Raw genomic sequence first — 25,056 nt, forward strand, 5'->3', positions numbered from 1 at the left:
AAAAAATTCAGTGGACTAAATTATGTGAAAATTGACAACAATCTATGATCGTCTATAGGTGATTCCACCAGTGTGGCCTCGGAGCATGGAAAGGTACGTATGCAAAGTGCATTTATAGGATTTAATAAGAGGGCATTTTTATCATTTAATTTATTATCACCTTATTATTTTTATTTATTATTTTATAGAGAGAGAGAGAGATTTGTAGAGAGTTTTGTAATTATTTGTAATATAAAGACGGCATTTAGAGTTTTATTTATTATGATTTATAGAGTATTTATATAGAGAGAGTGCATTTCTAGTTTATTTTTTAGTTATAATTTGTTTATTTTAGAGGGCACTTTATTATTTTTATAAAGAGTGAATTTATAGTTTTATGGATTAATTGATTTTGTTATTTTATTAATCTAGGGTACATTTATAGATACATTTATGTTTATAGAGTGCACATAGTTTTGTTTTAATTTATTGATTAATTTATAAAGAGGGCATTTATAGTTTTATTTTTTATAGAAAGTACATTTAGAGTTTTTTATTTCAATTATTATTTTTTATTTAGAGTGCATTTATAATTTTTTTTATTATTTATTAAATCATAGAGAAGAATTTTTTTTTTACAGAGAGTGAATTTATAGTTTTATTGATTGATTTGATTATTTCTCTTTACCGAGAGTGCACTTAGAGTATTTATTTATATTATTTATTCATTATTTATAGAGTACATTTACAGTTTTATTTAAGAGAGAGCATTTATAGAGTTTTGTTTATTTAGTTATTGTATTTTTTGTTTGTTTATAGAGTACATTTATAGAGTTTTATTTATTTATGATGTATGCTAAAAATGACGTTTAGTTTGGTTTTAGCTAGCTTCCTTGCAACTGGGGCTTTTAATCTAAAATGTTTGATTGGCCGCTTATTTTGTAACATGGTAATTTCACTTCCATTTTTTCTGATTTGTTTCTTTCTCAGCTTGTGGATTTTAGCTGGAATAAATACGCTGACAAGAATTTCGACTTTAATGACATTTCCCTCATTAACTGCATCCGTTCAAAGAAGGACGACCAAGTACTGGAGTTCTTCAAACTCTTGTCCCTGTGTCACACCGTCATGGTTGAGCAGAAAGAGGGTGAGGAGACTAAACAATATCTGCTGACAATATGCAATGTTTGCTACATTGTTGTCAGATAACCCTGTTTCGAGCATGTTGAATTATTTAGTATTTCTAAACCTACTTTGATATCTCTCCTATCTGATCAAATAAATAAAAAAGTTACTGATATTACTGCACATTTCTGCACTTTTAGGTGACTTGGTGTACCAGGCCGCGTCTCCCGATGAGGGCGCTCTGGTCACGGCCGCGCGCAACTTTGGGTTTGTGTTCCTGTCCCGAACGCAGGACACCATCACCATCAAGGAGATGGACCAGGAGGTGACCTACACGATGCTCGCTCTCCTCGACTTCAACAGCGACCGCAAACGCATGTCCATCATCCGTGAGTCCTCTTTCTCTTCTTCAGGTCCTGTCTATCAATCACTGTCATCTGTTTCTCACTCTTTTGTGTGTTTGTGTGCAGTGAAATTTCCAAATGGCAGTATCCGTCTGTACTGTAAGGGCGCAGACACCGTGATCTACCAGCGACTCTCTCCAAATAGCATGCATAAGGAAACGACTCAAGAAGCTCTGGATGTGAGTAAATGCTAATGAGGTTCAGCATGCAAATGCAAGTGTTTGTGTTGACCGTTTTAGTTTTTTTGTGGAACACAAAAAGAGAAATTTTTGAATCTGTCAAGCTACAAAACATACAAAAAGCACCATAAAAATATTATAAAAGTACTCCATATTATTCATGCTCTATATTCGAAGTCTTCAGAAGAAGATTTGATGTCTCCATGTCAGATTGGATGTCATTGACAACAAATGACAACTATAGATCTTGCTTCATTTTGTTGACATAATGGATATTTCACTATGTTTTTAGGAATAAAATGTTGTATGAAATCAGGCGATTGCTATATGATCAAACACCTCTGTAAAAACCTTCAGAATATAGATAGGAATAAAACGGTAAAGTATATAAATAAAATATAATACCTATAAATAAAAATAATAAAATCAATCAATTTAAAGTCTATAAATGTTCTCTATATAAATAAAAATAACATCAATCAATAAACAAATCTATAAATATACACTCTATAAATATTGAAATCAATCAATAAATAAAACTATAAATGTACTCTCTATAAATAAAAACAATAAAAATCAATCAATCAATTAAACACTATAAATGCACTCTATAAATAAAAATAAAATCAACCAATCAATAAATACATTAAACTATAAATTCACTCTTAGTAAATAAATAAATAAAACTACATAGTAAAGTTACAATTTGATTTTGACTTGAGAGTTTGATGTTGACAATTTGATGTTGACTTGAAAATTATTTAAAACCTAAAGCTGTTAAAACTACTTCAAACTTTCTGGCTAGGCTTAGCCAGAAAGTTTGAAGTAGTTTTAACAGCTTTAGGTTTTAAATAATTTTAAGTTTTGGTTTGCTAGTTTTAAAAGCTAGAATGACGGACGGACGGATGGATAGATAGATAGACAGACAGACAGACAGATAGCTAGACAGACAATTGAAATTGAAATCTTCAGACTCAAAGAGATGAAGTGTAGTAAATAAACACTTTGAAGTGTTTTGATGATTTCCACAACTAAATGGAAAAACAAAATAACCCAAACTCTCAAAACTGACCAGAGCATGAAAAAAACCTATGTTTTTGCCTGTAATGCAGAATAGCATACATTTATGCTGAACCATGTTTGATTTGTCTTCCAGATCTTTGCAAACGAGACCCTGCGAACTCTGTGTCTGTGCTACAAGGACCTCAGTCAGGAGGAGTACGACGAATGGGCTAAGAAAAACCAGGAAGCCAGCATCTCAATGGGGGACCGCGAGCAGGCTCTGGATGCTGTGTACGAAATGATCGAGAAAGACCTTCTGGTATGGAAATGACAATGGAAAATTGTTACTTTAGGGATGAGACAAGTGATGGGTCGATTAATCCGCCAATTATTAGCTAATTGCTACAGTGTGCCTAGATGATTAATATTTAACATTTGTATTTATTCATTTAGCAGGCACTTAAAAATGAGAAATAATATAATATCAATAGTGTTAAAATAATTTCAAAATAAAATTTAATTTAAGTTTAATTGCAGCAACTTTATAAATATTTTATATGCCAATTTGTGCAAAAATACAGGCATTTATCAACCAGCCTGCCAGATATCTTATATATATATATATATATATATATATATATATATATATATATATATATATATATATATATATATATATATATATATATATATATATATATATATATATATATATATATATATATATATATATATATATATATATATATATATATATATATATATATATATATATATATATATAATATATATATAATATATATAATTATATATATATTTTATTGATGTTATTGATTCATACTAAAATTATCAATTGATGTTTATTTATTTTATTCATAGACTTTTAATGTTTACTTATTTATTTTATTATTATATAAAATAATACATATTTTTATTATATAATACATATATAATAAATATATTTATTGTATAATAAATATATGTATACTTGTATTATATTTATTATTTATTTATTATTGTATATTGTATATAGTGCTTTTATAGTTTTGTTTTTATGTATTTATTTATTAATTCTTGAGCTATATAAATGATAAATATGCCATTTATGCTCATTTATTCAGCTGATTGGTGCGACAGCCATTGAGGATAAACTTCAGGACGGCGTTCCGGAGACCATTGCAAAACTGGCCAAAGCTGACATCAAGATCTGGGTTCTGACCGGAGACAAGAAAGGTGAGCGATGAACATGTTCAATATTCTGTTGTTTTAAGGGAGGTTGGTTTGATTTATAATGGATCTTGTTTGTCACGTACTCAGAGACCGCTGAGAACATCGGCTACTCCTGCGAACTGCTTACAGGCGACATGAATATCCACTACGGAGAGGATGTGAAGTATGTTTCAGCTTATGCTGCCTGATGAGTCTTGTTTGAGATCGACCATTTGGTTTCTAAAGTTTAGATTCTCTCGTTCTTTCTCTCTCAGTGTACAGCTGATGAACAGACAGACCCAAAGGCGAAACGACCCCCAAGGACGCAGTAAGAAGCTGAAGGAGTCGTTTTTCCCAGAGCCGGGCAAGAACGCCCTCATCATCACCGGAGGCTGGCTGGTACGTGCCTCATCCACTCATTGGTTCTCAGATTTATAAACACAAAGCAGTGTTTCCCATTAATTACCAGTCTGGCAGCCCGCCATTGTCTAATCTGTGCCGCCACAGTTTCACAATGAGCCGAAAATATTTTAAAACTTCTCGTAATAGCATAAAAGATCTCAAATGCTGTTTTGCGCCATTGCTTTGGCAAAGTATCTGTCAAACAAACTGAAATTGAAAGCGAGATATGGCTTTGTACCCTTATCAAATCGGACTGTGATTTAATGAAATAAATATAGACTGTTTGCTCTGCGTGTTTTAAAGTGAAGTGCACACTTTGCTCATGCAATCAGCTCGTGATCCGGTGTTTTCCGCGTCTCAGAACGGCTCAACTCACAGCATATGGAGAGATCATTCATTCACTGTGAACTTAGCATGCATTCGGGAACGTAGCGGACACCAGTTATGCATTATTTTCACATTTGCGTAATTTTTTTAATGTTTTGTGGGGAGATGACTACAGCATTTCACTAGATTTGTAATGAGAACCTTTTTTGTACAACGGTAGTCTTCTGTCAAAATAAAAGCTCAAGGGTTCATCTCTTGCAGGTGTAGAAATTATAGTGTTCAAGGTTACGCTTTTTTGTTCAAATTAATACATTAAATAACCTAAATCAGAGGTAGACAAACACTATCAATTTATACACATTCATTCAAAAGTCAGTCCGGTTTAAAAAAAGAAAGAAATTAAAGGGATAGTTCACCCAAAAACTACATTTTTATGTTTATCTGCTCACCCCCAGGGCATCCGAGATGTAGGTGTCTTTGTTTCTTCAGTAGAACACAAATGAAGATTTTTAACTCCAACCGTTGCAGTGTGATAATCAATGGGGATATTCGACACATTGATGACTTAAGACACGAAACAATTGGTTTCTGAGAGAAACTCAACAGTATTTATGTTATTTTTTTACCTCTTATCAGACAAATGTCATCTAGTTTTCCCAACACCATAACTTCCGGCGAATAAAGTAAAAATTCTGCCGCTATCAAAGATATATACGTAGATGCTTCATTCGACCGATCCGCGCAGGCACTAATGAGGAATCTATGTATATATCTATGATCGCGCCGGTATTTTGCATGTATTTTGACCTTATTCAACGGAAGTGATGGCACGGGAACGGCTGATGCAGAGCCTTAGAAAAAAATGCAATACATTTTTAAATATGGTTATTTTTCTTACACAAACACATCGATTCACTTCAGAAGGCCTTTATTAACACTGTGGTAATATGGTAACATTAAAAATGTTAACATATTAACATTTTTAATATAACTCCGATTTTATTCGTCTGAAAGAAAAATGTCATATACACCTCGGATGACTTGAGGGTGAGTAAATCATGGGCTAATTTTGATTTTTGGGTGAACTAACCCTTTAAGAAACAAACGACTTTATTCAGCAAGGATGCATTAAATTGATCAAAAGAGCCAATAAAGACATTTATAATGTTATGAAACTTTCTATTTCAAATAAATTCTGCCCTTTTGAGCTTTCTAGTCAATAAAGAATCCTGAAAACATGGTTTGGGTTTGCACAAAAAGCATAAGAGACATTTTTAAAAATATAATGACTACAACCTTTTGAACTGTAGTATAAAGTCAAGTCACCTTTATTTATATAGAGCTTTTTACAGTACAGATATTCAATTCAATTCAATTCAAATTTATTTGTATAGCACTTTTCACGATACATATCGTTTCAAAGCAGCTTCACTGAAAATGCATCTACATTACAATTTAAATTGATTTGTACATGTTATGCATTTCAGAAATGCACATACACAAAGCACACAGATTAGCTAACTATCTATTATTAATCAATATAATAACTATGGCACAGAAATAAGTGAAATAAGAATACATTTTGTTAATGAATAGGGTATATAGATGAGCATGGGTGCGTGTTGATGCAGAGCTGCGTCATCTGAAGTCCTTGCGGGAGTTGAGTCGTCTCTTCACAGGCAGATACAAAGCAGATTTACAATGATAACAGGAAAATAATGCAACCAAGTTTTTTTATTTTTTTATTATTTAAAGTTTTGTTATCTTGATGATAATGAGCAGCTGACATGACATAATTTGCCTGGAAATTATATATAAATATATATATATATATAAAGCAGTGATTGCTGTTGCAGAAACAATGAAATAAACAGTGAAATCTGAACATCTATTGGCATTTATCTAATAATTTCTGTTTTCACAAAAGACCAATCATAAATGTACATATTGTCCTTGATATTGTCTTTAATTCAATTCAATTTAATTTATAAAGTACATTTAGAATCAACCATGGTTGGCCAAAGGGCTGTACTTAAAAATAAAGAAGTAAAATAAGAGCAAGAGAAAAGCACAGGATAAAAGATGCGTTTTTAACATGGATTCATGTAATATTTTTTTATCAAATGACGTTGGCGTTACTAGCGCAATCCTCTACTGTTTGAGATAAAGCAATATAGTCTGAACTATAGTCAATGCTATTTTGTCTCCAAATCCTGTGGAGTGACTCACCAATTTGATCAGGACAACAGGAAGTGAATAAAAGATGTTCAAGCCTTTTAGTTACACATTTGTGTCTCACTTTCTCCTTTCCATGCAGAATGAGATACTGTACGAGAAGAAAAAGAAGCGCCGTCGCTTTCGTCTGAAGAAGCTCCGGAAACGTTACAGGAACTCCACCAACCCTCCGGACACCAACCAACCTATCGATGACTGGGAGAAGGAGAAGAGACAGGAAGACTTCGTTGACATGGCGTGTGAATGCAGCTCTGTGATCTGCTGCAGAGTGACGCCCAAACAGAAGGCAAACGTGGTCAGTCTGGTGAAGCGCTACAAGAAGGCCGTGACCCTGTCCATCGGGGACGGAGCCAATGACGTCAACATGATCAAGAGTGAGTGGAGAACTGATTACGCTGTTATTGTACTGTCAATAGCTGTGTTTCCATACAAAGTTGCTAAATTGTGCAAAATTGGAATATTGCATAAAACAATGAATTGCAAATGAAGAAAACAAAATTGCCAAACAAAATAAAACTGAAAGTCGCTGAAATCAGGGGCTCTTCTTTTCATACAAACTTAAACACAATAAACGCTGTCATGTTATCTTGCGTTCGAATGTTGGTGTTTGGGAACGCAATCATATGAGAAAAGGGAATTAAACCAAATCGTTTTGATGACAGACTTTGGCTCAGGCATTTCAGACCCAACTTTTGAGATGCTGTGCGATGCGATTGGTCCGCTGGTTAGTCCGGTTATCCAATCACATCCTCTGTTGAATTCACGTGAGGTTTTTGTTGCACATCAAGGGATTTATTCAGTAAATGTGTTTCCATCGTAGTTTATGTGCATGTCTTCTTATCGGATAAAAAAAAAAAAAAACGCCTCAATTGAGCGCATATCTTTTTATTATGCACATTTTTAGAATTTATGCACATCTTGGCATTTTCATCCAGCGGTTTTTTTGTTGTGATATCCCAAAATTTGCATAAAAATATGGATAGATAGATACACAGCTAATGATGTTCTACTATTATAATTGTTTATTATATTTTAGTATTTAGTATACATTTTAGTGTTTTGTTGTGTATTTTTGTCATTTTTACATTTAAATTTTCTATATAGTTTAATTTTTTTTACTTACATTTCTGTACTGTAGTTAATCTAAACAAAAATTAGAAATGCTTATAATATTATTGATGATATTGATGTTATTGATTCATATTAAAATGATCAATTGATATTATTTATTTAGCATTTATAGACTTTATGTTTACTTTATTATTTTAATTATAAAGTTTTTGTATTATTGTATATTTATAGAGAGTGCATTTATAGTTTTGTTTTTATGCATTTATTCATTCATAGAGATATATAATTAATAAATGTTTTTAAAAATATTTTATTTCAGTTCAAATGTATGTTATTTAAAGCAAAATGGTTTTAGTTACGATAATAACCCTGATCCAAACAAGGCTTTTTATTCATAGTATTAATTCATATTGAATGTTTAAAAGAGAGCTAACTTTTCCTTCCCATGCTCCTTTGCAGCTGCGGACATCGGTGTGGGTATCAGCGGCCAGGAGGGGATGCAGGCTGTGATGTCCAGCGATTACGCCTTCGCTCAGTTCCGTTTCCTACAGCGCCTCCTGCTGGTCCACGGACGCTGGTCCTACATCCGAATGTGCAAATTCCTGCGTTACTTCTTCTACAAAAACTTCTCCTTCACTCTGGTGCACTTCTGGTTCTCATTCTTCAACGGATTCTCCTCACAGGTAAGAGAAAGATTTCAGCATTGCAAAATCTCTGTTTCAAGGTGATTTCAGTGAACAAAGTGACCTGATTCTTGTTTTTGTTTGTGTCGTGTAGACGGCTTATGAAGACTGGTTCATCACCCTGTACAACGTTTGCTACACAAGTCTGCCTGTTCTCCTCGTCGGCCTTCTGGATCAGGTATTGCATGTTGTCATAAAATAACGGCCAAGAGAAGCTAGGGTCATGACAGAATTGAAGAATATTGATTCTTTATGATTTATTTATTGTTTTTACAGTCATGTAAATTGAACAAATGCATTGGATTTCATTTTGAAGCTGCATTATTCAGGGTTATTAGTTTTAACTAAAACTATTAAACATGTTTTTTTTATTGAAATAAAGTTAAATTATATATATATACATTTTAAACCGCCTCTTTTTCTTCCTTGTGTAGGACGTGAATGACAAACTGAGTTTAAAGTTCCCGAAGCTGTATCTTCCTGGCCAGCTAGGATCGCTATTCAACTACAAGAACTTCTTCATCAGTTTGTTCCACGGTATCTTCACCTCCCTCATAATCTTCTTCATCCCGTACGGCGCGTTCCTGCAGACCATGGGACAGGACGGGGAGGCTCCGTCCGATTACCAGTCATTCGCTGTGGTGGCAGCCTCATCGCTCATCATCACCGTCAACCTGCAGGTACCTCATTGGTCAATCTTGATCATGTGACAACATTGGGGTTTATGTTGTATAACAGACTCTTTAGGTTCCAAATAAAGAGACATGCATTTTGTGTCTAGCTTGTTTCCTTCTGATCTTTATAGAAAGTTCTAGATGATTTCTTGTTGATCTGATGTAGTATTTGTTTTTTCTTGTCATCCCCAGATCTCATTAAACACCTCCTACTGGACATTCGTGAACTTTTTTGCGGTGGTCGGCAGTATAGCGCTTTACTTCGGCGTCATGTTTGACATCCACAGTGCAGGAATCCATGTCATTTTCCCAACGACCTTCACATTCACAGGTGGGCAATAAAGTCAAAGTAACCTTTTTTGCACAATGTCTACTGGTGTAGTTTGCATACTGGAACTGAAGCTCAAAAATATGAACCCAAAACCCTATTATATACCCCCCCAATAAATAAATAAATAAATATATATATATATATATATATATCTTTTGAATATATAAATTTGATGTCATTTTGAAGCTTCCCGTCATACATTTAGTAGCTGCAGGGTTATTATTGTTAACTAAAACTGTAAAAAAAAAAAAAAAAAAAAATTTGGCTGAATTAAAATAAATATTAAGTGAAAGTTGTAAAACATTGGAAACTAACTGCAATAAGAAGTTTACAGTTGAAGAACTAAAATTACTAACTGGAGATTAATAAAATAAAATAAAATAAAGTAATACAAATGACGAAAGCACATACAATTATGAAAAAATAAACTAAATTTAAATGTAATAATAAAATAAATTTTAATATTATAAATATTAGATGAAAATCTTGAATTAAACGAAAATTAGATTTGTTGCTTTGAAACTCTAAAATTTCTAAATGGAAATTAATTAAAAAAAAATAGTAATCTTTAAAAAAATAAAGTAAGTAATACAAATGACAAAAGCACATCATAACAAATACACTCAATATTAAAACTGAAAATGTAAAGCTGGAATAAAATAAATATTAATATTATAAATATTAGATGAAAATCTTAAATTAAATTTAGAAATGTTAAAACTAAAATTACTAACTGGAAAATTAATAAAAACAAAAACTGAAATAAAAATAAATTAAACCTTAATAGTAGTTAAAAAAATTATAAATAAGCATAACAAAAAAGTTAAAGTCAAAGTAATCTAAAAAAGCTCATTTAATAAAAACTATAATAGTATATAAATAATGCTAAAATGCCACATTTTGGCTGTAAGCTTCGATGGCGTACTATTCGACTATTAATATTCCTGTTATGGTCTGGTGTGTGATCTTCTTGCTGTTGTTCTGACTCCTAGGTGCCGCGTCTAACGCCCTGAGACAGCCGTACCTGTGGCTGACCATCATCCTGACCGTGGGAATCTGTCTCCTTCCTGTCATCTGCATCCAGTTCCTCTTTCAAACCATCTGGCCCTCTGTTGGAGACAAGGTGAGATCAGATCACATTTTCCACTTTCTTCAGTTTGAGCATGAAAATGTGTATCAGTGTCACTGTTTCTGAACTCGCCGAAACGCCATTTTCCGAAAACGAACTCTTCACAATTTTCCTCATTTAAATAATTAAGGGGCGGGGCCTGGTTGAGTTAGTTAGTAGTGTGTTGAAACTGATTATGGTAATCCCACGTAACTGAAACTGGTTATGGTAAGGGGCGTGGCATTTCCCAAACGTGCTCAAAGTGCTTGACCAATCACAACACACTACTCCAGCCGACCAATCAGAGCACACTGTGCTTTACAGAAGGAGGGGCTTAATAGAGACAGGAAGTAAACAGACTGGGAAGAGAGGAGCTGCAACAATGGAGAATATGGGGAAAATAAAAACCTGTTCTAGTAGAGCCCAAACACAAAATCAAGGGCATCTAAAAGGGCATAATAGGTGACGCATGGAATATTCTATGTTAAATTATTTAATATATTAAGTAGTAAGAGTTTCATGTTCTTCCTCCAGGTCCAGAGGAACAGGAAGAAATATGAGCTTGAGGATGAAGAAGAGGAGAGGAAGAAGAAGAAGCCATCATTCGTGCGTGGCGGACGGTCTCGCCGCTCCGCTTACGCCTTCTCGCACTCCCGCGGCTACGCCGACCTCATCGCATCGGGGCGCAGCATACGCCAGCGGCCGCGCGTTCGACCCGAACTCAGAGACAGCATACGAGAGGTTCCTCAGGCTGAAAACATCTGATACACTCTCCACCTGCTTAGTAGTACTTACTAAATGTGCCTTTACCCTGTCTTATCTGAGCGGGCCACTGGAACGGGCCAATAGGACGAGGCTAAGTGTCATTTAAGGGGCGGGACAAATGAAAGAGCCAATGGGAAATGGGGGGGAGGGGACAAGGGCTTTAAAGGGAAAGTACAAGTAAACACTCACCGATGACCTTTTAACGTTGTGCACTGCGTACAACAAATTGTTTGTCTCAGGTTTTTATCTCGTGTTTTTTTTTTTTTTTTTGGAGTCACGCGTTTTGTCAGTTTTTTGCACAAGTACAGGAGAAAAAATTAAGTGTCCTGCTCTTCAAAAAAGAGAGAAAGAGAGAGTGTGTGTATGTGTGTTTCTAATCTCATCACTAAAGTAAAATGTTCTTTCTTTAAACACTGCAAAGAATCATTTTCTTACAGTATTTTTTCCATTAAAAATATCAAAACTCTCTTAAAGCAATTTAGTTGACAAGCAAAATGGTGTAAGAAAAGACATTTATATATATATATATGTATATTTATATATATATAAAATGTTTATATAGGGATATATATATTTACAGAGAATATATTTTTATTTCTCACTGCCTTGAAAAATATCATACAACTTAATTTTATAGCATTCTTTAATATTTATATTTACCAATTTTGCTTCTCAAGTAAATTCATCTTGTTTAACATGTACATATTCTTACAGGAAATTAAGACAAAAATACTGATGAAGAAAATGTGTTTTTTAGCAGTGCATTGAAGGGTGTTGATTAAATTATAAATGTTTTTTGAAAACCTTTAATCTTGAAATGTGAACTTGGTAAGGAATTATCATCCAATATGGTTTTTTGTTTTTTGTTTTATCCCTTTTGCAGAATGTCCAAGCAAAGGGCCGAATCCCACAAACCTCACAATCATGTTTCCTCACAATTTAATCTTCAGGGTGTCGGTGTTTTGTTCTAGATGATGTTCCTTATGAACCGTGAAAGAATGAGTGAATTTTAGAGTGGTGAAACCTCATGTTTACATAAATACTTCTGCGCTCGTCTGTTTCTCAAGGCCTCCGTCGTCAGTGGAACCGTTCATTTGTCAAAATATGTCCCGTTAAATCTGCCTAGAGGGTCATAGATCAGTTTTAATGCACTCTTTGTGACGTCTTCTCTGATTTAATATTTCATTGTTCTGCAAGTTATTTTTAAATGGGTCATCTTGCCATCAGAAATAGCCGTCTGCTCAAGAATCAAGCCTTAATGACGTTGAGTTTTTCTTATATCATGGAATTGACTTTGCACTTTGGTACAGGGACTTGGGAGGTGGACATACTGTATATTTCTCATTTTAACCCTAGTTACATGAAACCTGTTACACAATTTAAAATAATGTACCATATAGTAATATAGTTTATGAGAAAACACTATATTTATTAGGCTGGATGTTCTAAATGTGCATATTGAACGAACCAAAATGGCTTTGCTAAGCCATATAAATCTGACACATCTACTTTTACACAGCTCTGTGGATTGTCTGACTGTAATGTACTGTAAGATACTTTGCACAAATGTCTATAAATAAAGAAAAAGAAATAGAACTTTTGGCTTTGAGTCGTTGTTTATGGTGAAAAGTATATTTTACATTTTTCATGTTTGTTATTACTATAAGATCACCAGAATAAAATCTGTCTCTAACAATTTTATGTATATTTTAGTAAAAACATAACCGTTTAAAAGTTTCTTCTGCTCACCAAGGCTTTTTGTAAAATGCACGAAAAACATAATGTTGTGAAATATTTTTCAAATTTTAAATGGCTGTTTTTTTATTGTGATATATATTAAAATGTAATGTATTCCTGTGATCAAAGCTGAATTTTCAGCATCATTACTCCAGTCTTCAGTGTCACATGACCTTCAGAAATCATTCTCATATCTGTAAAAAAAATTTTTGTCAGGATTTCTTGATGAATAGAACGTTTGTAATGTTATAAATGTCACTTTTGAAGGTATTATTATTTTTTAAATCCTAAAGATCCCATCCTTTTGAAGAATATATTTATATATAATAACTTCCTTTATATCTTCATACGTACATCTATTAAAAAAAGACATGTTGGTAGCTATAGCCTTCGGTCCCAGGAATTTTTCCTACTGTCTGTTCCAGTGGTACGGACTGAATTAGGGAAAACGGCATTTCAATTTGCTGCGCTCCCTCTGATTGGAATAACTGCAATTGACATTGAAACTTAGGGAGCGGGTTTCATTGGACATTTTTAAAGTGATATTAAATGATTTGGAGACAGAAACATCGGTTTGTAGATGTTATGTATTGATTACTAGTTATGTATTGATATAGTGTAACAGATACAAATGCTTAAGCAAACATTTAACCCAACCGCTCGGTTAAAACAACCCAATTGCTGGGTTAGTCCATTTTCAACCCAACTTGGGTTGTTTTTAACCCAGCATTTTTTAGAGTGAGGCAAGTTGCGGAACCCAAGTGCAGCTTTATTCAATAATCCAAGCATAAAATAAAGACTTGGCAAAATCTATAAACAAAAGACCTGGCTAACTTAGCATGGCTTAACAAAACTCACCAACAGTGATTACAACATCAATACTAGACAAAGAACAAGGCAAGCATGAGGGCTTAAATACACAATATACCTACGACTGGTCAAGGGACACCTGTGACCACTGATTAACCAATGAACCAATGACATGACACAAGACACGAGGGCATGGGAATCACATGACAAGACCAGGAAGTGCATGGCAGTGAACAAAGCAAACTAAGAAACAAGACAGTGAACATGATAACCTAAAAACATGAAACAACACCAAAACACTCTGTGACATATAGTTAAGACTAATAAAAAAAAAAAAACGTATTTACTTATACTTTAAAGGAACACTCCACTTTTTTTGAAAATAGGCTCATTTTACAAGTCCCCTAGAGTTAAATAGTTGAGTTTTACCGTTTTTGAATCCATTCAGCCGATCTTTGTATCTGGCGGTAGCACTTTTAGCATAGCTTAGCATACATCATTGATTCTGATCAGTCCATTAGCATCTCATTCATAAAATGACCAAAGACACTTTCAATATTTTTCCTATTTAAAACTTGACTCTTCTACAGTTACATCGTGTGCTAAGACCAACTGAAAATGAAAAGTTGCGATTTTCTACCTATATGGCTAGGAACTACTTTCTCATTCCTGCGTAATAGTCGCGGACCTTCGCGGCCGTACCATGGCTGCAGCAGCGCAATGATTCGTTGGTATTCTGCGAAACATGGTGGTAGTTACACCTTCGACTTACTATCACAGCCCTTTACAACACACAGAACCATGGCTAATCACACAGGTAAATCCACAACACAATTTGTCGGCTGCAAGCCTGAAACTTTCTCTGCAACTACACGAACTTAGTGCCGGTCACATTGAAAGTTTCCAAGCTGGGGCTACTTTCAGGCGCTGCGTAATATCATTGCGCTGCTGCAGCCATGGTACGGCCGCGAAGATCCGCGACTATTACGCAGGAATGAGAAAGTCGTTCCTAGCCATATAGGTGTAGAAAATCGCAACTTTTCATTTTCAGTTGGTCTTAGCACACAATGTAACTGTAGAAGAGTCAAGTTTTAAATAGGAAAAATATTGAAAGTGTCTTTGGTCATTTTTTGAACAAGATGCTAATGGACTGATCAGAATCAATGATGTATGCTAAGCTATGCTAAAAGTGCTACCGCCAGATACAAAGATCGGCTGAATGGATTCAAAAACGGTAAAACTCAACTATTCAACTCTAGGGGACTTGTAAAATGAGCCTATTTTCAAAAAAAAAAGTGGAGTGTTCCTTTAACTTGTTTGTGTGTAAATATGGATGGATGGATATTTTCCTGGTAAATAAGGTTACAATTACAATCCCAAATCAGAAAAAGTTGGGACAGTATGGAAAACGCAAAAAAAAAAAAAAAAAAGTGATTTCTAAATTTACTTTGACTTGTATTTCATTGCAGACAATATGAACACAAAATATTTCATGTTTTGTCTGGTCAACTTCATGTAATTTGTAAATATGCATCCTTTCCTGTCATTCAGACCTGCAACACATTTCAAAAAAAGTTGGGACAGTAAAGCATTTACCACTTTGTAATGTTGCCATTCCTTTTCACAACACTTAAAAGACGTTTAGGGACTGAAGACACCAAGTGATGAAGTGTTTCAGGTGTAATTTTGTCCCATTCTTCCTGCAAACAAGTCTTAAGGTGGGCAACAGTACGGGGTCTTCGTTGTCGCATTTTGCGCTTCAAAATGCGCCACACATTCTCTATTGGAGACAGGTCGGGACTGCAGGCAGGCCAGTCAAGTACCCGAACCCTCTTCCTCCGCAGCCAGGACTTTGTAATGTGTGCAGAATGTGGTTTTGCATTGTCTTGTTGAAATATGCATGGACGTCCCTGGAAAAGATGTCTTCTTGAAGGCAGCATATTATGCTCCAAAATCTTTATGTACTTTTCAGCATTAAAGGTGAACTATGTAGGATTTTTGCAGTAAAACATCCAGAAACCACTAGGCCAGTGTTATATATTTTGTTCAGTTGAGTACTTAGAATATCCCAAATGTTTTCAACTATTTGTAAATCGTGAGAAAATTGCTATTTTAACCAAGGAGCCGGGACGTGTGAGCTATGCGTGTGAGGGAGTCGCCTGTCGATTGCGTCATATCTGCGTCACCCTCGGTCTCCGGTTTTATTCAGTGAAACACTTTACTCTCACTGCAGTGTGAACAAGTGTCATAGCAGCCGCCGAGCGAACGTCATAACTTCCTTTTCAACACACTCAGATATATATAATACGATTAACAGAGCTGCGTTACCTCACACTCAGCACTGGAGAAGAGGAAGTGCCGCCGGCAACCGTGTCATAATAAAAGTCCCGCCAGCGACTATGCCATAATAACAGTCCCGCTCTTCAATCGCTCCTGCGGCCTTGCTCAGCTCCACAACACTCGCTCCTGCTCTGCTTCAGACTACAGTAATGTTAATAATCGCATCCATGAACATGATTTCTGCCCGAGTCCTATCCTTACTGTTTCCCACCGGCTGTGAGGTGAAGACCACATGTCCCGAGATTCTGCGCTCAAACGTGGAGTCATCAAACTACGCCTTTGTTTTGAACAGGCGACCTCTAGTGGACGGAAAAGTTACATAGTGTAGCTTTAATGGTGCCTTCACAGAAGTGCAAGTTACCTTTGCCAAGGGCACTGACACAACCCCATACCATGACAGACCCTGGCTTTTGGACTTGTTGCTGGTAACAGTCTGGATGATCCTTTTCTTCTTTGGTCCGGAGCACACGGCGTCCATTCCTCCCAAAAAATACCTCAAATACTGATTCATCTGACCACAGTACACGTTTCCACTGTGTGATGGTCCATCCCAGATGCCTCCGAGCCCAGAGAAGTCGACGGCGCTTCTGGACACTGTTAACATAGGGCTTCCTTTTGGCACAGTACAGTTTTAACTGGCATTTGTGGATGTAACTACGTATTGTGGTACTTGACAAAGGTTTGCCAAAGTAGTCCTGAGCCCATGTGGTGATATCGCTTATAGATGAATGACGATTCTTGATGCAGTGCCGCCTGAGGGATCGGAGATCACGGTTGTTCAGCTTAGGCTTGCACCCTTGTCCTTTACGCACTGAAATTCCTCCAGATTCCTTGAATCTTTTAATTATGTTATGCACTGTTGAATGTGAAATATCCAAATCTCTTCCTATCTTTCTTTGAGGAACATTGTTTTTAAACATTTCAATAATTTTCCCACGTATTTGTTGGCAAACTGGCGATCCTCGGCCCATCTTTGCTCCTAAAGGATTAGACCTTTCTCGGATGCTGCTTTTGTACAAAATCATAATTACAATCACCTGTTGACATCACCTGTTTCTAATCACATCATTATTTAACCATTTTACCTCATTACTAGCCCTAAATTGCTCTGTCCCAACTTTTTTTGAAATGTGTTGCAGGTCTGAATGACAGGAAATGATGCATATTTACAAATGACATGAAGTTGACCAGACAAAACATGAAATATTTTGTGTTCATATTGTCTTCAATGAAATACAAGTCAAAGTAAATTTAGAAATCACTTCTTTTTTTATTTATTTGCGTTTTCCATACTGTCCCAACTTTTTCTGATTTGGGGTTGTACATATGTATATATAAGTTATTGGTATATCTGAATTGTTAAAAATGATTTTACAGTTTTTATTAGTTTTCAGTCGTTTACATCCTTCTACGTCGGTTGCCTTACAAACTTCTTTAGAATTCTAGTTAAAGGGATAGTTCACCCAAAAAGGAAAATAATCCCATGGTTTACTCACCCTCAAGTCATCCTAGGTGTACATGACATTCTTCTTTCAGACGAATACAATCTGAGTTATATTAAAAAAGTCCAGGCTAATCCAAGCTTTATAATGGCAGTGATTGGCTGATCTGTTTTGCTGGATCTGTCTATCCATCATATAACTGCTCCACACGTCTCCAGGTGGTTAATAAAGGCCTTCTGGAGTGAAGCGATGCATTTGTGTAAAAAAAAAAAACATATTTAAAACTTTACAAACTGTAATCTCTAACTTCCGCTAGCTGTTGTATGCGTGTTCACATATGAATATGCTAGTTCTGAAAGAAGAATGTCATATACACCTAGGATGACTTGAGGGTGAGTAAAATAAATCATGGGATCATTTTATTTATTGTGAAAATGTGAACTATCTCTTTAATATTCATGAGTCAGGTTCTCCGCCTCTAGGATTGGAGGAGTTATTCTGCGCGTGCTCGAGATGTCACGAGCGTCAGTGGCGACGTGGAGACGCAGAGCTAACAGAGTCAATACTGCACAAACTTACACTGCAAAACACACTTTACCGGGCATTATTTACTACTAATTACAACTCAGTTACTTTAATTCTTCCAAGAACACATAAGCGCTTGTCTTGAGGAACGCGAGTGGCTTTTCTGAGGCGCTGTCAGTTCTGACATTCATCAGGTAAGTTATTCTTGCCGTTAGCCCACTAGCATGTTAGCATTGAAGCTAACGGGTTTATAATGGATTTCTCCATTCACTCGAGTCTGCAAGCTAATTGTTGCTAAGTGTATAGCCACCTGGACACTTATTAACTTCTACGCAGGTATTTACATACCGAGATATAGTCATATAAAATGAATATTTAACTGCATTCTCATGATTATGTCTGCGGTGAGTATAGAAGCTGTGAAGGGAGTTATTTGACAGCCCTTTGAGGAGCCCAAATCTGTCAAAGTAAATGAATTCATTCTTTACAGGAAGTTTTGAATGACATATTATTAATAATCAGTCTTCACCAAGCTTGTGTGAAATCATAGTCTATGTATATTTGTGTTCATTGTGTATTTCAATGTGTATTGCTGTTGTACTACAGACTAGTCTAAACATTGTAGGACCCTTAGAGCTCCTAATGTCCTGCAGGTGTTTGACCCGGACTGTTAATGTTTACCTGTATTCATGAGGGCAGATTCATACTTACCTGTAGTCTGTTGTCACCTGTAATGTTGATAGCAGATCCTTATGGCATTGAATTCATTATTGATTTCAGTAATTGGCAAGAGGTTTTCACCATTGCATCATGATTGTTTTTGTGCCTTTGAGCATCTTTGAGTGAATCTCACAAAAATCTGTCAAGATTGAACTTGAGTCATATTTATTCCTAAACTAGAAAGATAGAATTAAAGTTATTTTTAAGACTATTAAGATTGTGGCATTTCTTTCACTGCTTTTTCATTCCCCCCAATTTATGTGTGTGTGTGTGTGTGTGTGTGCGTGCGCGTGTGTGTGCATGTGTGCATGACCCTGGAGCCCAAAACCAGTCATAAGTCACACAGGTATTTTTGTGGCAATAGCCAACAATACATTGCATGGGTAAAAATTATAAATTTTTCTTTTATGCCAAAAATCATTAGGATATTAAGTAAAGATCGTATTCCATGAAGATATTTTGTAAATGTTCTACCGTAAATATTTCAAAAATGTATTAGTAGTATTAATATGCATTGCTAAGGACTTCATTTGGACAACTTTAAATGTGATTTTCTCAATATTTAGGGTTTTTGCACCCTCAGATTCCAGATTTTTAAATGGTTGTATCCCAGCCAAATATTGTCCTATCCTAACAAACAAATAATAAAAAAAGACCCTTATGACTGGTTTTGTGGTCCAGGGTCACTAACACGCACAGATACAGTGCAGTCAAAGTTTGGAAACGTTATTTACTATTTTAAATGTTTTTGAAAGAAGAATGCTTATCAAGTCTGCATTTATTTGTTTAAAAATACTGAAGAAAACAGTGACAATGATATTGTGAAATATTATTTGAAATACAAAGGATTCTATTTTAAATAAATACTGATCTTTTTTTTATTTATTTTTTACTTTTTATTCATCAAAGAATCATGAAAAAAGTATCACAGATTATTAAAAAAATATGAAGCAGCACTTCTGTTTCCAACACTGATAATGAATCAGCATATTAGAATAATTTCTGAAGGATCATGTGACACTGAAGACAGTAATGAGAGAGTAATGATGCTGAAAATAAATTCAGCTTTGATCACAGGAATAAATTAAATGTTAAAGTATATTCAAATAGAAAACAATAATTTTAAATTGTAATAATTCACAATATTTACATTTTTTATTTTGTATTTTTGCTCAAATGATTGATGAGCAGAAGAGATTTCATTCAAAACATAAAAAATAGTAAATGTTTTCTTTATGCAAAATGTAATTTCTTCATTTTATCTTTCATATTTTGGGTTGACATATGACATTCAACTCGTTTTTGTGAGATTTACCCCTTTGATTTATAAATGTGAATTTCAAATTTGTATTACTGATTAGTTGTAAAATGAACGGTTCTGCACCAGAGCTTTCCTCGGGTTTGTGAGACACAAAACCTCTTTCACCTGAGAGTGTAAATGAGCTTCCTTGTAAGTCAAGAAGAGAGGACACGTCGTCATCTCTGATCAGAAGGAATTTAATATTAACCAGGATGTTTAATGAAAACCCTAGAGAATTTCACAATCCACATTAGGGAATGTGAACCAGTGGCACGTTAACAATGTGTGTGTAAAGGGTGTGTGCTTAACAAAGAGGTGTGTGTTTGTGTGTAGGGCTCTGTGTCTACCCATCAAACCTGTTTCATGTCTGTTGAGTCCTGCTTAAGTATTTATGCCTAGTGTTATTTCCTCCTAGGTCACTGAAAAACACTTTAATTTCTCCCATGATCCTCCAGGTTTTGCTTGGCTGGAGATGAGGCTCTGAGGCAGTCTCTCGTGGTTTCCGGGGGTGATGGGTGCGAACACCAGTCAGCTGAGCGACCTGTCGGAGAGCCAGAGCATCCGCACTCTGATTGGTCCAGATGCCATATCAGAGAATGAGCCCTTCTGGAACCAGCTGATCTCCTTCACCTTCTCCAGCCCCACCAGCAGGTGAGACGCTCCTCTGACCCCCATCACTGATGTCCCATACACTCACATTCATTCAGGGATGCAAACTTATCTTTAAGTTACTATATAGGTTGTTTGTGTGATTTGTGTAGATCTAATGAGTTTTTTTAATCGTGGGGGGAATCTGAAAGGAGTCACGAGTTTTGAATATTCGATTAGTTGATTTAATTATAGAATATCAAATAGGTTGTGCAATTATCGTCTAAAACTAAAAATTCCCCATGTTTTCGGTACTGATGTGGTGGTGACGCTCATGAAACCAGAGGGTGCCAATAATGCACCTAAAAGCTGTCAATCAACACTCAGGGCGGTTTTATACTGGGCACGTTTGCTGCGGTCCGTGCGTAGGTTCTTCCCATTCGTCTAGTTTCACACTCACTTAGGCTGCGTTCACACTGCAGGCTGAAACGACCCAATTCCGATTTTTTTGCCCTTATGCGACCTGTATCTGATCTTTTCTTGACAGTCTGAACGACACAGATCCGATCTTTTCAAATACGACCCAGGCCACTTGGGTATGTGGTCCAAATCCGATACATATCCGATCTTTTGAAATGCGTCTTCAGTCTGAACTGCCAGGTCACATGTATCCGACCCGCACGTCGTTGATACGCGACAAACGTCATCATTGTAACTCCCGTTCCTTACTCCAGTCCAGTGGTGGCGGTAATGCACAATAAATAGTTGCTAACCGCCAATAAAAGAAGAAGTACGCACCTGTTGCTAGCCAATACACTCCAACGCGTTTCTGCACTGTTATGGGCCGCCGCAGACGTGTCTCTTCCCGTGACAAAGTTAGTTGAAGGCGCTCGCAAACATAATTGAAGGTGGATCTGGTCATTCTGAAGTTACTGACGAATTCGGTATCAGTAAAGCCACTCACATCAGTATCCCACCACTCCTGGTTGCGACTCCGCACACACACGTTTCTCTGTACCGACGTTGCTACCACTGCTCCACAAAACGCCATGGCCAAAAACCTTGCTCTCCTCCTCTTTTTTAATTTTCTTCTTAACATGAGAAGGTTGTAATGGTGCTGGCTCCGTTGCGAAAATAACTTTAATAAAGCTAATCGAACTCCAATGCTGACACCCATATTTGGCTACTTCCGTAAACAACAAGTGACGTCGTTGACCGTTGAGTACTCTTCTGCACATGCGGGTCACTTCTGGGTCATTTCACGTTCACACAGGAGATCACAAAAGGTCGCATTTAATTGGAAATGTGAACGGCCTTGCAAAAAAATCGCATTTTTTCAAAAAATCGGAATTGAGCATTAAGCCCTGCAGTGTGAACACAGCCTTAAATTCTCAGTGTTTCCCCTGCCATTATATTATGGGGGCGACGGCCCCCCCGCCCCCCCTAGAAAGTCAAGTTAATTAAATGTAATTAAATTTTGTATATAGAGCCAGATCACAACAGAAGTCATTTAAGGTTACCTTTGCAATAGAACAGGTCTATACCTTGGTCTTTTATTAAACAAACTAAATACCCCTTATGTTATTTATCTTATTTACACGACGGCATGTCATTTCTGTCTCTACATGGTCCCGCGTTTACAATTCTCCTCTGCTCTCTGTATGGCGCAAAGCAGAGTTCGGCCCGATGCGCACACACACACACACACACACACATATATATATATTAGGGGTGTAACGGTACACAAAACTGACGGTTCGGTACTTACCTCGGTTTTGAAGTCACGGTTCGGTACGGATTCGGTACAGCAGTTTTACAAAATTGCTTTTTATTCATTTTTATTCAACAGTGGTTTAATGAAAAAAATGTTTGTCAGTCCTTAAATTAATTCAGTTATAACTAAAAGTTTCTTAAAGATAATGCTGTAAACTATATAGGGAGCCCTTACTTACATATTGCTATTAAAGATTAACAACAGAGCCCAAACTATTAGCCTAAATTAAGTTGCTATTTATTTTTAGATATAAAAATCAGCACTCATAAGCCTCACATAAGGCAGTTTTTGCATTAACTTCTAAATCTAATTATTATTTTTTTCTCCAATTTGTTGTTGAAATATAATCATTTAGTGGCTGTAATTTTCATGACAGATTTATTTAAACATACATTAAATAAACAAGACATCACTAACAGGCTAAGTAGTATATAATGAATATATATAGGCTAATATAATGAACATATAGGCTAATATAGTGCATGTATTCAGTGAAAGAGTTAATCTCTCTAGTAAACTAACAGCTGTGGACACTGAATGACTTCTGAGGTAAACGTGATTCTACACGACCTTGTTTACAAAATGTTTTATTGTCTTTCCGCGGTTGAAACACTGATGGAGTGATTACACAACATATGATACGTTTCAGTAAGTTGTAATGTATCCTCAACATACCTTAATATATTCATTTATATTTATTCCTTCTCAAGCGGCAGCGCGCGGCGCGCCAGTGAACGCAATCATCTCTTCCTGATCGCGTTCACTCGCGGCCGCACGCTGCCGCTTGAAGTTGAACTGAAATGCGTCTATCAGTCATGTCACATTAAAGAGCGTTAAAACGGCATTTATCGTTTGAATTTTGTGATAAAATGGACTGAATACTCAATATGTTCGTGTGGGAACTAGGACTGAAGTGTGTTCCGGGCTTTAAACAAGCGGATTGTATTCATATATTGCATTCATAACCGTTCGGTACACGCGTGCACCGAACCGAGAGCCCTGTACCGAAACGGTTCAATACGAATACGTGTACCGTTACACCCCTAATATATATATATATATATATACACACACACAGGTGAGCACACACTCCCACCAGTGGACAGAGAGCACGCGTCGGAAATATGTTGCGTCAACCATCTGAAAGCAGACAAAACTCATGAATATGTTTTGTAAACCAGGGTGCTGAAGATAAGGGTGTGAACCTACACTGGTCTCACGGTTCGGTTCGATTACGATTATCATGCCTTCGGTTCGGTTCAGACAAAACACAAGTCTGGGCACAGAAGACAACAGGAGCATTTAGAACAAATACACAAAATGCTTAAAGCCACTTCAGGAGGTGGTCTGGCCGCATTAGTGAAAGCTAAAGTCTAAATGCATCTAGTTGTTGAAACATTTTACTCCTCCCAACAATGCTTAAAAATAAACGTGTGAGCGTGTTATGGGCTAGCCTATATGACATGTTATAGCCAGATATGACAGCGCTACTGAATGACGCATCGCTGCAGACGACCAGCTGAGTATCTCTTCATTAAGCCAGTGCACAAACTACCGCGAATAAAACCGAAAGCAAGTCGCAGGTGCTCAACATAATCATATTCATTAAAAGTAAAGAAACCGAATGACATCTTACCAGTGCTGTTGTCGCGCTCTCTCCTATTGCGGTCTTTGATTTTGAAATGAATAAAATCCAGCTCATATCTGTTGTTTTCGGTGACATTAACATTAATTGGAGATCGGATTTATATCCGTTTTGGGGAGATACATTAATGTGACCAAATGTAAATGAAATCGTTTTGATGAATCAGATGGATATCTGATCTGTAAAAACGCATGAAGTGACCAGGTGTAAACGGGCCCTTTAAGAACTCTAACGTTGATATAATTTGATCCATTTTTGGCTGAGCTGGGTCCACTTTGGCACTGACAGGCGTTAACAGCTCACGATGAAAATGCCCAGATGTCTGCTTTTAAAGTATTTGGAGCATTTTTAGTTACTCTCACTCATGGTTGCAAATGCGAAAAGTAAAAATTTCACCCGGTCGCATTGGTGCGAGTGCATAACACCGTGTCCTAACTACATGTGACGCGACAAGATTCCAGCGACAAACAGCTTGTCTGTCCACACCAGACGCAACGCGACTACAAGATACGACAAATCAATCAAAAACCACAGCCAATCAGAGCAGCGCGTGGGCGGGCGCTCGCTGCAAGTGTACGGCACCAGAGATTAATCTTGACGTCACTCGCAAGGAAATGGATGAGTAGCCTACATAGGCAAATTCACAAATATTACACCAGTAGTTCTCAAAGTGTGGTACGC

General features: G+C 36.2%; 2 protein-coding genes across 3 annotated transcripts in view; both read left to right on the forward strand.

Annotated features, from left to right (window-relative positions):
• Positions 1–11,494, forward strand: part of atp8b1 (ATPase phospholipid transporting 8B1) — a gene marked incomplete at its 3' end in the record, with an annotated part of 45,443 nt that extends 33,949 nt beyond the window's left edge. The window contains exons 14-28 of the mRNA XM_079834747.1: positions 59–93; positions 970–1,126; positions 1,305–1,493; positions 1,575–1,687; positions 2,844–3,008; positions 3,811–3,922; positions 4,007–4,082; positions 4,174–4,297; positions 6,945–7,236; positions 8,393–8,616; positions 8,711–8,794; positions 9,051–9,296; positions 9,483–9,621; positions 10,614–10,744; positions 11,264–11,494. Of these exons, the coding sequence (XP_079690873.1) occupies positions 59–93; positions 970–1,126; positions 1,305–1,493; positions 1,575–1,687; positions 2,844–3,008; positions 3,811–3,922; positions 4,007–4,082; positions 4,174–4,297; positions 6,945–7,236; positions 8,393–8,616; positions 8,711–8,794; positions 9,051–9,296; positions 9,483–9,621; positions 10,614–10,744; positions 11,264–11,494 (2,318 nt within the window). The remainder of the gene's footprint in view (positions 1–58; positions 94–969; positions 1,127–1,304; positions 1,494–1,574; positions 1,688–2,843; positions 3,009–3,810; positions 3,923–4,006; positions 4,083–4,173; positions 4,298–6,944; positions 7,237–8,392; positions 8,617–8,710; positions 8,795–9,050; positions 9,297–9,482; positions 9,622–10,613; positions 10,745–11,263) is intronic.
• Positions 11,495–18,325: 6,831 nt separating this feature from the next.
• dym (dymeclin) overlaps positions 18,326–25,056 on the forward strand; it is a 115,004-nt gene continuing 108,273 nt past the window's right edge. Inside the window, exons 1-2 of one of the 2 annotated variants that reach the window (XM_079834073.1) lie at positions 18,326–18,542; positions 20,824–21,019. In XM_079834073.1, the coding sequence (XP_079690199.1) occupies positions 20,880–21,019 (140 nt within the window). In that variant the 5' untranslated portion in view covers positions 18,326–18,542; positions 20,824–20,879. The remainder of the gene's footprint in view (positions 18,543–20,823; positions 21,020–25,056) is intronic. The other variant, XM_079834072.1, reaches the window with a different exon arrangement.

The sequence above is a fragment of the Gobio gobio genome, assembly GCF_949357685.1.
Source record: "Gobio gobio genome assembly, chromosome: 14".
Classification (NCBI taxonomy): Eukaryota; Metazoa; Chordata; class Actinopteri; order Cypriniformes; family Gobionidae; genus Gobio; species Gobio gobio.